Source organism: Macaca nemestrina, chromosome 7 (genome assembly GCF_043159975.1).
Source record: "Macaca nemestrina isolate mMacNem1 chromosome 7, mMacNem.hap1, whole genome shotgun sequence".
NCBI classification, from domain to species: domain Eukaryota; kingdom Metazoa; phylum Chordata; class Mammalia; order Primates; family Cercopithecidae; genus Macaca; species Macaca nemestrina.
In genome coordinates this window covers 135,133,057-135,146,472 of record NC_092131.1, presented here as the reverse complement: position 1 = coordinate 135,146,472, position 13,416 = coordinate 135,133,057, and the positions used below count along the sequence as shown (strand labels likewise).

General features: G+C 46.8%; 1 protein-coding gene and 1 pseudogene across 1 annotated transcript; one reads left to right on the top strand and one right to left on the bottom strand.

Annotated features, from left to right (window-relative positions):
- Positions 1-3,711: 3,711 nt before the first annotated feature.
- Positions 3,712-7,564, bottom strand: LOC105488184 (cytochrome c oxidase subunit 7C, mitochondrial-like). Its single transcript, XM_071101159.1, has 4 exons — positions 7,439-7,564; positions 5,002-5,066; positions 4,206-4,262; positions 3,712-4,063 (listed from the first exon to the last, which is right to left on the bottom strand). The coding sequence occupies exon 4, from the start codon at positions 3,916-3,918 to the stop codon at positions 3,727-3,729; it is 192 nt and encodes a 63-aa protein (XP_070957260.1). The 5' UTR covers positions 3,919-4,063; positions 4,206-4,262; positions 5,002-5,066; positions 7,439-7,564; the 3' UTR covers positions 3,712-3,726.
- Positions 7,565-7,591: 27 nt separating this feature from the next.
- LOC105488187 (mitochondrial proton/calcium exchanger protein pseudogene) lies at positions 7,592-9,898 on the top strand (annotated as a pseudogene).
- Positions 9,899-13,416: the final 3,518 nt, after the last annotated feature.

Sequence of the window (13,416 nt, the reverse complement as noted above, 5' to 3'; positions counted from 1 at the left end):
TAGTAAATGGCAGAGTTGAAATTCAAATCCCAGTTATTCTCCCTCCCTTATTAATGTTCAGAACTTACCTAGCATATGGTATTCTCAATGGGGGTTGTTAGAAATAGATGGATTTCATGAGTACCTGTGAGTACCCACTAAATGCCAGGCCCTGGCTATGGTGCTTTCAAGTGGCATCTCATTTAACCTTTAGAATAGCCCTTGTGAGATGCATACAGTTCTCATTTTATGAATCAGAAAACTGAGGCTCAGAAGTTTGTCCAAGGTTACACTGAGCCAAATAAAGGCCTTTTTAAAGAAAAGCACCCAATGGGAAGAATGAATGAGGAATAACCTGGATGTAGGGATCAGAGTCCCAGAACCCAGAAGGATGGGAGGATGGGGTAGATACTGTCTCCGCTCACAAGAGGCAGCAGGGGGTTGAGGGGGAACTGTGATTTTTGGACAAGCCACCGCCCTGGCCTCAATTTCCTCAGCTGAAAAATGGGGCCACCAATACCTACCATACTGGGTTGTCATGAGGTTTAAATGAGATGATGTACACGACGTGCTTAGAGCAATACCTGCTTTCCCTTCCCCTGCTGCTCTCTGTCAGTTGCTCAGCACTCTTGGGGGTGGGTCCTGTAAAACCAGCCTGGCATCCCACCCTACCCCCATCCTGATCTAGCACCAGTGTGTACTAAGAATTTATGGAATGAGGACCAGCTGAGCTTGTACAACTCACTTATCCTCTCTGGGCCTCAGTCTGGACCACCAGGGTGGTGGGGGGCAGGGGGATGCTGGATGAGACCATCTCTGGGAGCCTCACTAGACCCAGCTAAGCCCCATTCCTGTCTTTTTCCTACCCCCGGCTTCTATTACCTTCGCTCTGAGTCTGAGCACAGGCAGCACACACAGGCTCTGGGGGCTGAAGCAGCTGCCTATTGTCCCAGGAACTGTCCCCGAAGCCTTCTTCAAAGGGATCCCCTCAACATACTCCAAGTGACAGATTCAGTCTTCTTTCTCCCACAGCCCCTAGCAGAGGCCCTCCTGTTCCAGCAGTGGACAGGAAAGTGACTCAGCCCCCACAGCCCCCTCCTCAGACTCACGCACCCACAGCCTTTGCTTTGGAAAAAGGGTGGTTTTCATTTCTTTCCTTTTTTTTCCTCTTCAAGCACTCTTACTTGTTCTGTCCCTGAGCTGTCTCTCCCATGAGCCTCCGTGGTCTGGGCCAGAGGTCTATGGCCAGCCCTTCTCCGTCCTCTCCTGGTGGAGGGTCCCAACAATGGAGCGGGCTGTGTGGCCCTACTGTGAGTAGGGGAAGAGGTGGGCCTCTGGAGGCCCCCACTGGCCCCCTATTATATTGGCTTCTATTAAATTGAAACACATAGCACATCTATTACACAATAAACCACAGCTATTTCATGGATCAAATTAAGTTTTATTTGGGCAAATTACAACCTTTCCTACAGTTGTGCCTTTGTGAGGCCATTCCTTTTTAATAAAAGCAAGCATTTCTGGGGCTGGCCCTCCTGGACCAAAGCACCATGGTGGGTTGGGGACTCAGGCCGGGGCTGGCAATAGGATGGGAGCATGTGTGCGTGTGTGAGAGAGATGGGAATTCTCGGGGCCCCTCTTGGGAATAGATTTGGCCTCCTCCTCCCCCTGCCTCCCCATCCTGAGGTTGCCATGGGAATCTGCAGAGAACTTCTCATTAAACAAGAAAAAAGCAGCAGCAGCAGCAGGAAGGCATTTCCCGGAATCTGGGAGGAAGTATGAGTCACCGGCCTGCTAAGTGAGCCCTGCGTGGCCACTGCGGCCCCAGCCCAGGAGGCCTGGAGTGCAGGGCCAGCCATCAGAGCTGCACCAGGCCAGCCCGCATAGACACGCCCGCTGCCCAGGCTGACGCAGGCTCCAGGAATGCAAACAAAGCTGGGTGGAGGGGCCTTCCGAGGGCCAGGGCACTGGGCCAGGAAGGAGGCAGCAGGCCTGCAGGAGAGGCCTGCGGAGGGGCCTCGGGCCTCAGACAAGCCCCTCTCTGGTGTCCTTGGAGCCCAGGATACCTGGCTGGTAAGACTTCTAACTCTGGGTGTGACCTGGCCTAGCACTGCCAGCTCTGGCCTTCAGGCTCCTTGTAGGGCAGGGACAGGGGTTGCTCCTAGATCAGAGGTTCTCAAAGTTGGTCCCTGGACCAGCAGCATCAGCAGCACCTGGGAACTTGAGAGAAGTGCAGATCCTCGGCTCCCCGCTACAGACCTACTACATCGGAAACCTTGGGGTGCAGCCCAGCGATCTGTGATTAACAAGCCCTCCAGGCAATTCTGATGCATGCTGAAGTTTGAGGACCACTGCATGCAATAATCTGGGGGCCAATATCAAACCCACATCTGCTAAAAAGTCATTCAACAAAGTGAGATCTAAGGTTTAAGTAGCGCTCACTGTGTGCCAGGTACTGAGCTCACTGCTTTGTGTATACTAACTCATTTAATCCTCAAGCCAACCCATTGAGGTCAGGTTCTGTGATAACTTCTCCATTTTACAGGTGATATAAATGCTGCTTTTTCACCAGAAGCCACAGTTCTGGGATCTCAGAAGTGATGGATGATGCTAGGCCCAACTCATAGATTGGCCCATGCCGGCTAACTAGTACGGTAGCTGGCTGGCCATTCCCTGGGTAACTTGTCTTAAAATGCCCTTCAGAAGCTGTCCTGCCACCTAAGAGGTGGAGAAGTGGGGAGAACCCTCACTCCAGAACTGGAGAATCAGGCAAGTGGAGTGAAAGAAGCAAGAAGAGGCCTGAAGGAAGTGAGGCCTGAGAGAGATTCAGGGTCCCATGGAGAACCGCTTCTCCAAATGTGGTCCCTGGCGCAGCAGCATCAACAATGCCTGGGAGCCTATTAGAAATGCAGAATCGTGGACCCTACTCAAGACTTGCTGAATCTGAATCTACATGTTAATAAGATCCCCAGGGATTTGTGAGCACATTCAAGTTCAAGAAATCCTGGGTGAGGCACACGGGCAGATCCCTGACCCCTTCCCACTACAGGATCACGGGGATCTGGGATCTGCGCCATGCTCAGCCCAGCTCCATGGGGGCTCTGGCTCCCTCATTGGCACAAGCATCCCCTCGGTTAACCCTGGAACTTGAGGTCACTGGAGGAAGCCTCCAGTTCTTAAAACCCCACAGCCAAACTAGTACAGTGAGTGGGAGGCTCTCACCCTTCTGAGTCACCACTTCCAAAGGTAGAGGATCTTCACTTCCTTTATTTCTTTTCCTAGAATGTGGGCTCTGGGTTCTAACCCAGGCTCTGCCACTTACTGACTGTGATCCTGGAAGTTGCTAAACTTCTCTGCACCTTGGTTTTCCTTTTCTGTAATATGGAGGTAACACGTTTTCTTTTCTTTTTCTTTTTCTTTTTTTTTTTTCAGATTTGTATTTCCCTTTTATTGTATATATTACCAACAAAATCCTGACCTGGGAATCAAAAATTTAATATAACCTCAGTTGAACACCATTAAATAAGCTAAATCACAGAGTAATACTGGAATGTTATCCAAATTAATAAAGTAGGCAAATGGCCAATTATTACATTCCCTATTTCAAAAAAGAGGCATTAAGCATTCATGTCATAAGTTTATTAACAAACATATCTAGTATGCCATATGAGTTAGAGTTTGATCCATTTCCAGAGGCTGTATCTCTTAAAATGCTCCTCATATCTGTTAAATGGATGAACTGAAACATCCTTATGATTTAAGCAGTTGGTGTCTTACTATAAGGAAGGGTGCAGCAAATGCAGATGCAAAGTACGAACACATCTTAACTAGTAACGCCCACTTGTTTTCCACTGAAAATGGCGAATTCTTCCCAGGGCCCTCCTCATAATGGCTCCTACGGACCACAGAGGTTGTGAACCTCCAGATGCTCTGACCCAACATAGTGCTGCTGGAAGCTCTGCAAAAGGCGCAGAGACCGAGGACGGATGAAATGGTGGCATCTCACCAAGACCTTGTTTTCATGACCTTGTTCCCGTGCTCCGAGGTAACACATTTTCTAGATCATACCTTTTCTTGGTGCATATATCTAAGCAAATATATACATCATGCTTAGAAGAGTGGTTGGCACATAACGCCATTAACATTCATCACTTGCTGTCAGTCTTCTGTCTTTCCCTCCTCTGGGTGACCCTTGGGCTGGGGTGGGATGAAAGGAAGGTGGTGCTGACCTGTGAGGAGTCAGAGAAAGCAGTGCAAAGGCAGGGATACTGGACTGGAGGTGACTCCTGTAGCGGGAAGAAGGAAATGTGTTTGTATGACACTGGGGTATGCCAGGCTCAGTGCCAGGCACTTTCTTCCCTTCCACAGTTATACCAGGATAGTGCTGTTATTTTATAATCTTACAGATGGGGACTGAGGCCCCAGAAGGGCAGTGACCAGGCCAAGGTATTGCAGTTAGTGAGGGGTGGAGCTAGTGCTTGGTGGGTCTGCCTGGCCAGCTTAACCTCAGCCACCCTCATGTGCCCCATGCTTCCTCCTCCCCTGCAACCCAACTCAAGCCCTAGAGGGGGATCCAGGAGGCCAGGGCTGGCAGAGGAACAGGGAGTCTGAGAGGTCTTGGGCATGAAGCTTGTGGCTCCTTCCCTAGGGCCTTGGTTTCCCCTGGTTGGGCCTCCTTTTCGCAGGGCAGCGGGACAGGTCTACTGAATGGACCTATCATGGGTTTGGCTCCTCCTGGCTTTGCTTCCCCTGCACTTTCTGTCCCTCTGTCCCATGACTGGGAGGCATGACTGGGAGGCAGGCCTTTGGCAGATATGTTAAAACACCAGCAGGGGGTACTTCTGGTTTCAGCTCTGATGTATCAAGAGCTTGGAAGTTGTCACACCCATCCTCACACCATGAAATAAGTTGAACAAACTGAAAGTCAACAATGTTTCTTAATTCTCATCAGAGAATTAAAGTCACAGGGCAAACTGCCACTCTGAAATCTGGGGAGATGAGTGAATACAGCCAAGATTAGCTTACTTGAAGCAGAAACCACTGGAGCCAGGAACTGTTGGGAACACTTGAATAGTAATTTTGATGAATTTCTGGAAATTAAGAATGAACTTGTTTGAAAATTAAAAACTTCTGGGGGCCTAGTTGTAGGTCTCCCTTCAATACTTAAGTGGGTTTTACCTCCAGGAACCCGACCAGACTGACACTGGGAAGATCAGAGAAAAAAAAAAAAAAACCCTGTTCCAGACAGAAAGAGTGGAAAAATCACCATTTGAAATACCCCTAGAGCTTTCTCAGTGACAAAGGCCAACCCTCCCGAGAAACTACTTTATCAGAGCCTTGTCTGACTGGGGCAATTAGACAACTCAACCCCTTCCATCCTTCCTGTCTGTCTTACTTAAGGAGAAGGGAAAAAATAATGGGGCCAAAAAATGCTTCTGAAGGTCACAGCCCAGGGGCTCAGGCCAACTAAAAAACTAAGATTTAACAATAAGAGTATAGAATGCCTCCTCTCCCCAACATTTTATTTCCACCACCACAACAGGTCTTCAGTATAATAACAATGAATTACAACTGAAACAGCTATAAGACACAGACTCTTTAAGAAGAAGTTCTTAGGGAAACCCAAAGTTAACCATGGAGAAAAAAACAAACCAAGGAAATTAAAGGAAAGCAAAGCCTTTGGCACCTATAGCTATAGCAAAGCCTTTGGCACCTTTAGCTATAGCAAATCTTAAACACAGCTCAGCTCTAGTAAGATTAAAATAAAAACTCAGGCTAAACATGGTGGCTCATGCCTGTAATCCCAGCACTTTGGGAGGCCAAGGTAGGTGAATCACTTGAGGTCAGGGGTTCCAGACCAGCCTGGCCAACACAGCAAAACCTCATCTCTACTAAAAATACAAAAATTAGCCAGCCATAGTGGTGGGTGCCTGTAATCCCAGCTATTCAGGAGGCCGAGGCAGGAGGATCACTGGAACCCGGGAGGCAGAGGTTGCAGTGAGATGAGATCACACCCCCGCACTCCAGCCTGGGTGACAAAAGTGAGACTCTGTCAAAAAAAAAAAAAAACAAAACCAACACACACACACACACACACACACACATTAAAAAAACAAACAAACAAACAACAACAAAAAAAAATCCAAAAAACAATAATCAGAATTAGCTGGGCATGGTGGTACACGCCTGTAATCCCAGCTACTTGGGAGGCTGAGGCAGAAGAATTGCTTGAACCTGGGAGATGGAGGTTGCAGTGAGCCAAGATTGTACCATGGCACTCCAGCCTGGGCAACAAGGGTGAAACTCCACCTCAAAATAAAGAAATAAATAAATAAGAAACAAGTGCAGTGAATAGAAAATAATTACAAACATGGTAGATATTAATCCAACTATATCAATAATCACTTTAAATACAAATGCTATAAATGTACCAATTAAAAATAGGCTGTCAGAGGAATAAACAAAAGCTATCTGTTGTCTACAAGAAGCCACTTTAACTATAAAGGTTAAAAGTAAAGAGACAAAATCTAACACTTGTTCATGACAAAACTCTCAAGAAAGTAGGAACAAAGGAGAATTTCCTCAACTTGTAAAGAATATTTGTACAACTTTAGCGCTAACATCATGCTTAATAGTGAGAAATTAGATACCTTCCAGTGAAGGTCAGAAACAAGCCAAAGATGTCCCCTCTCACCACTCCTATTCAACATCATACTGGAATTTCTAGCTAATGTAATAAGATAAGAAAAAGAAAGAAAAGGTCTATAGATTAGGTAGGAAGAAATAAAGCTCTCTTTATTCACAGATGGCGTGATAGTCTATGGAGAAAATCTCAAAGAACTTCAAAAGAATGACTAGAACAAATAGCAAAGTTGCAAGATACAAAGTTAATATACAGCACTGGGCGTGGTGGCTCATGCCAGTAATCCCAGCACTTTGGGAGGCTGAGGTGGTGGATCACCTGAGGCCAGGAGTTCGAGACCAGTCTAACCAATATGGTGAATCCCCATCTCTACTAAAAATACAAAAATTAGCCAGGTATGATGGCCGGTGCCTGTAGAACCAGCTACTCAGAAGGCTGCAGGATAATTGCTTGAATCCTTTTAGCAGAGGTTGCAGTGAGCCGAGATTGAGCCACTGCACTCCAGCCTGGGCGACAGAGCAAGACTCCCTCTCAAAAAAAAAAAAAGAAAGTTAATAACAGAAGTCCATTGCTTTCATAGATACCAGCAATGAACAACAACAATTTGACATTAAAAATGCAATAACACTTACCAAAAAAAAAGGAAAAAAGAAAAGAATTTTTTATGTATAAATATAACAAAATGTGTACACGACCTACACAAGGAAATGATAAAACTAATGAAAGAGATCAACCATCTAAAGAAATGGAGTGCGCAGGAGCGGAAGTGCCCAATGGTGAAGGCAACCCGGCCTCCTCTCCCGTCCCTGCTCTGCCCACCTGGTCCCCGGAAGTCTGTGAGTGACTTGGCCGCCTTTGATGCTGGGTCCTGGAGCTCTTCGTTGGTCCGCAGCCTTTGTCAGTCGTCCTTGCGGGCCAGCTTGAGGCGCAACATAGGCCCAGGAGCCTCAGAGGAGGAAGAGGAGGAGGAGGAAGCTGCTGCAGGAGGCCCATGTCATCCATCTTACTGAGGAGCTGTCAGGGCCGGGCGGCCTCCCGCCTCCCACCATCCCCCGTCGCTGCCCTGAGGGGTAACCTGGGGGATCATGTTGGTCTCCGTCGCAGGGCTGACGAGCCCCGTGAATGTTCCATTTAGCTGCCGCACACCCGCCTATCCGGTGTACCTTCCTTCAGAGGCCATCACCTCAGCCGTTGGCCTGTGAGGCGGGAGCGCTGGCACACAGTGGCTACGGTGGCGCCATGTTTGGTGGTCACGGGACCTCAGGACCTTCCTGCGCGCTCCTGGCACTCATCTCCCCACCTTGGCAACGACTCCGTAGTCAAGTCCTCCAAGGACAAGAATAAGAAGTTGCAGGAAGGCAGCCCCGTATACAGGCCCCCTGAAGAGGCGCCAATGAAGTCTGTGGGGCAGAGGGTCCTGGACAGGCTGAAGCACTATTACCACGGCTTCTGCCTTCTCTGGACCGCCACCAAGATAGCCACACACACGCTCTGGAGGATTCTCAGTGGCCACATGCTGACCAGCTGGGAGCACAGGCAGTTTGTCCCTGTCTGTGCTGACCTCTTTTGCCTGGCCCAGCTCCTGATCTTTGCGGTGGTGCTTTTCATGGAGTTGCTGTTGCTCATGGTAGTGAAAATCTTTTCCAACATGTTGCTGTCCACATTTGAGACCCAGTCCATCAAGGAGGAGAGACCGAAGGAGCAGCTATGGGGGAGCTGGAACTGGCTAAATTTCTCCAGGACACCATCGAGGAGATGGCTGTGAAGAACAAAGAGGTGAAGGGGAGGACTGCCAAAGACTTCTCCATGTTTTTCCAGAAGATCTGAGAGACAGGAAAGACTTAACAGCAAAGAAATCATGCGCTTTCCCAAATTATTTGAGGATGAGCTGACCCTGGATAACCTCACCTGCCAGCAGCTGGTGGCATTGTGTGAGCTGCTGGATCTCCAGGCCATAGGCACCAACAACTTCCTATGCTTTCAGCTCACCATGAGGTTGAGGTCCATAAAGGCCAACAATGAGCTGATTGCTGAGGAAGGGGTGGACAGCCTGAATATCAAGGAACTGCTGTCGACATGTAGAACTCGAGGGATGTGGGCCCTCTGGGTTTCAGAAAACCATCTGAGGAGCCTGCTGAAGCAGTGGCTGGATATGCATTTGCATCAAGAGATCCCCATATCACTGCTCTCATTGTCCCGAGCTATATACCTCCCAGACACCCTCTCTCCTACTGACCAGCTCAAATCCACCTTGCAGACTCTTCCAGAGATAGCGGCGGAGGGAGCCCAGGTGAAAGTGGCCAAGGTTGAGGGCGAGCAGGTGGACAACAAAGTGAAATTGGAGGCTACATTACAGGAGGAGGTGGCCATCCAGCAGGAGCACAGGGAGAACGAGCTGCAGAAGCTATCCCAAGAAATGAAATGGAAGAAGCCACCCCTGAGAGGCCAGTGGCAGACCAGCAGCCAGAAGTGCCTGATGTGATCCTGCCCTCAGAGGCCCTGAAGGACACTGTCCCTGTGCTGGAGATCTTGAAGGAAGAGAAAATAACCAAAGAAGAAATGGGTGTACTTAGTGACTCATGTTCTAAACTGAAGGAGCAAAATAAGTCCCTAACCAAGGAGAAGGAGGAGCTGGAGCTACTGAAGGAGGACGTCCAGGACTATAGTGATGACTTGCAAGAGATCAAGAAGGAAGTTTCAAAGATCAGCAAAGAAAAATATGTGGAAAAATCTAAAGCCAGCAAGACACTGACAAAGAGAGTTCAGCAGATGATCTGGTGGATAGACAGCTTGATCACACAGCTGGAGATGGATCAGGGGCCTGGCAAGCTGGGCCAGGCAGAGGGCTCAGGGGGAGCGGGAGAGAAAGTCATCAGTATCACCGAGCTCATCAGCACCATGAAGCAAATCAAGAACATTCCAGAAAACAAGCTGATCAGCTTGGCCTCAACACTGGATAAAAATTAAAATGGCAAGGTCAATATTGACAACCTCATTAAGGTGATTGAGCTGGTGGACAAAGAAGATGTTCACATCTCTATCAGTCAGGTAGCTGAGATAGTGGCAATGCTGGAGAAGGAGGAGAGGTGGAGAGGAAGAAGAAGGCTAAGGGAAAGACTGAGGAGGAGGCTGCAGAAGTGAAGAATTAGGGCTGGTCTTGGCTCTCAGGCATGTTGGTGGCCCTGCAGGTGTCTGCCTCCATCCTGCTTCACTAGCTGTTGTGGTAATGACCATAATAGTGATCACTTTGAGGTGATTTTTTTTTTTTTTTTTTAGTACTAGAAGAAATAAATTTTATTTATTTATTTATTTATTTATTTATTTATTTATATTATACCTTAAGTTCTAGGGTACATGTGCACAATGTGCAGGTTTTTTACATACGCATACATGTGCCATATTGGTTTGCTGCACCCATTAACTTGTCATTTACATTAGGTATTTCTCCTAATGCTATGCCTCTCCCATCCCTCCACCCCATGACAGGCCCCAGTGTGTGATGTTTTCTGCCCTGTGTCCAAGTGTTCTCATTGTTCAATTCCCACCTACATGTGAGAACATGCAGTGTTTGGTTTTCTGTCCTTGTGATAGTTTGCTCAGAATGATGGTTTCCAGCTTCATCTATGTCGCTACAAAGGACATGAACTCATCCTTTTTTATGGCTGTATAGTATTCCATGGTGTATATGTGCCACATTTTCTTAATCCAGTCTATCATTGATGAACATTTGGGTTGGTTCCAAGTCTTTGCTATTGTGAATAGTGCCGCAATAAACATACATGGGCATATGTCTTTATAGTAGCATGATTTATAATCCTTTGAATATATATCCAGTAATGGGATTGCTGGGTCAAATGGTATTTCTAGCTCTAGATCCTTGAGGAATTGCCACACTGTCTTCCACAATGGTTGAACTGGTTTACACTTCCACCAACAGTGTAAAAGCACTCTTATTTCTCCACATCCTCTCCAGCACCTGTTTTTAATGCTTTACTTCCAACTACATGGTCAATTTGGAATAAATGTGATGTGGTGCTGAGAAGAATGTATATTCTGTTGATTTGGAGTGGAGAATTCTGTAGATGTCTATTAAGTCTGCTTGGTGCTGAGTTCAAGTCCTGAATATCCTTGTTAACCTTCTGTCTCATTGATCTGTCTAATATTGACAGTGGGGTGTTAAAGTCTCCTATTATTATTGTGTGGGAGTCTTAGTCTCTTTTTAGGTCTCTTGGGACTGGCTTTATGAATCTGGGTGCTCCTGTATTGGGTGCATATATAGTTAGGATAGTTAGCTCTTCTTGTTAAATTGATCCCTTTACCATTATGTAATGGCCTTCTTTGTCTCTTTTGATCTTTGTTGGTTTAAAGTCTGTTTTATCAGAGACTAGGATTGCAACCCCTACTTTTTTTTCTGCTTTCCATTTGCTTGGTAGATCTTCCTCCATCCCTTTATTTTGAGCCTATGTGTATCTCTGCACATGAGATTGGTCTCCTGAATATAGCACACTGATGGGTCTTGACTCTTTATCCAATTTGCCAGTCTGTGTATTTTAATTGGGGCATTTAGCCCTTTTACATTTAAGGTTAATGTTGTTATGTCATTATGATGTTAGCTGGTTGTTTTGCCTGTTAGTTGATGCAGTTTCTTCCTAGCATAGATGGACTTTACAATTTGGCATGGTTTTGCAGTGACTGGTACTGGTTGTTCCTTTCCATGTTTAGTGCTTCCTTCAGGAGCTCTTGTAAGGCAGGCCTGGTGGTGACAAAATATCCAGCATTTGCCTGTCTGTAAAGGATTTTATTTCTCCTTCACTTATGAAGCTTAGTTTGGCTGGATATGAAATTCTGGGTTGAAAATTGTTTTCTTTAAGAATGTTGAATATTGGCCCCCACTCTCTTCTGGCTTGTAGAGTTTTTGCCGAGAGATCTGCTGTTAGTCTGATGGGCTTCCCTTTGTGGGTAACCTGACCTTTCTCTCTGGCTGCCCTTAGCCTTTTTTCCTTCATTTCAACCTTGGTGAATCTGACAATTATGTGTCTTGGGGTTGCTCTTCTCGAGGAGTATCTTTGTGGTGGTCTCTGTATTTCCTGAATTTGAATGTTGGCCTGCCTTGCTAGGTTGGGGAAGTTCTCCTGGATAATAACCCGAGAAGTGTTTTCCAGCTTGATTCCATTCTCCCTGTCACTTTCAGGTACACCAATCAAATGTAGATTTGGTCTTTTCACATAGTCCCATATTTCTTGGAGGCTTTGTTCATTTCTTTTTACTCAGAACTTCTCTTCTCGCTTCATTTCATTAATTTGATCTTCAGTCACTGATACCCTTTCTTCCACTTGATTGAATTGTCTAGTGAAGCTTGTGCATGCATCACGTAGTTCTCGTGCTGTGGTTTTCAGCTCCATCAGGTAATTTAAGGTCTTCTTTACACTGCTTATTCTAGTTAGCCATTCGTCTAATCTTTTTTCAAGGTTTTTAGCTTCCTTGTGGTGGGTTCGAACATCCTCCTTTAGCTCGGAGAAGTTTGTTATTACTGACTTTCTGAAGCCTACTTCTGTCAGCTCGCCAAAGTCATTCTCTGTCCTGCTTTGTTCCATTGCTGGTGAGGAACTGCGATCCTTTGGAGGAGAAGGGGTGCTCTGGTTTTTTTTTTTTTTTTTTGAGATGGAGTCTCACTCTGTCACCCAGGCTGGAGTGCAGTGGTGCAATCTCAGCTCACTGAAAGCTCTGCCTCCTGGGTTAACGCCATTCTCCTGCCTCAGCCTCCTCAGTAGCTGGGACTACAGGCACCTACCACCACGCCCAGCTAACTTTTTGTATTTTTTAATAGAGATGGGGTTTCACCGTGTTAGCCAGGATGGTCTCAATCTCCTGACCTTGTGATCTGCCTGCCTTGGCCTCCCAAAGTGCTGGGATTACAGGCGTGAGCCACCGTGCCTGGCCGATGCTCTGGTTTTTATAATTTTCAGCTTTTCTGCTCTGGCTTCTCCTCAACTTTGTGGTTTTATCTACCTTTGGTCCTTGATGATGGTGACCTACAGATGGGGTTTTGGTGTGGATGTCCTTTTTGTTGATGTTGATGCTATTCCTTCCTGTTTGTTAGTTTTTCTTCTAACAGGTCCCTCAGCTGCAGGTCTGTTGGAGTTTGCTGGAGGTCCACTCCAGACCCTGCTTGCCTGGGTATCACCAGTGGAGGCTGTAGAACAGCAAATATTGCAGAACAGCAAATATTGCCACCTGATCCTTCCTCTGGAAGCTTCATCTTAGAGGGGCACCCGGCTGTATGAGGTGTCAGTCGGCCCTACTGGGAGATGTCTCCAAGTTAGGCTACACAGGGGTCAGGGACCCACTTGAGGAGGCAGTCTGTCCATTCTCAGAGCTCAAACACTGTGCTGGCATCCCATTACTGGGTATATACTCAAAGGATTATAAATCATGCTGCTATAAAGACACATGCACACATATGTTCATTGCGGCACTATTCACAATAGCAAAGACTTGGAATCAACCCAAATGTCCATCAGTGACAGACTGGATTAAGAAAATGTGGCACATATACACCATGGAATACTATGCAGCCATAAAAAAGGATGAGTTTGTGTCCTTTGTAGGGACATGGATGCAGCTGGAAACCATCATTCTCAGCAAACTATCGCAAGAATAGAAAACCAAACACTGCATGTTCTCACTCATAGGTAGGAAGTGAACAATGAGATCACTTGGACTTGGGAAGGGGAACATCACACACTGGGGCCTATTATGGGGAGGGGGAAGGGAGGAGGGATTGCATTAGGAGTTAT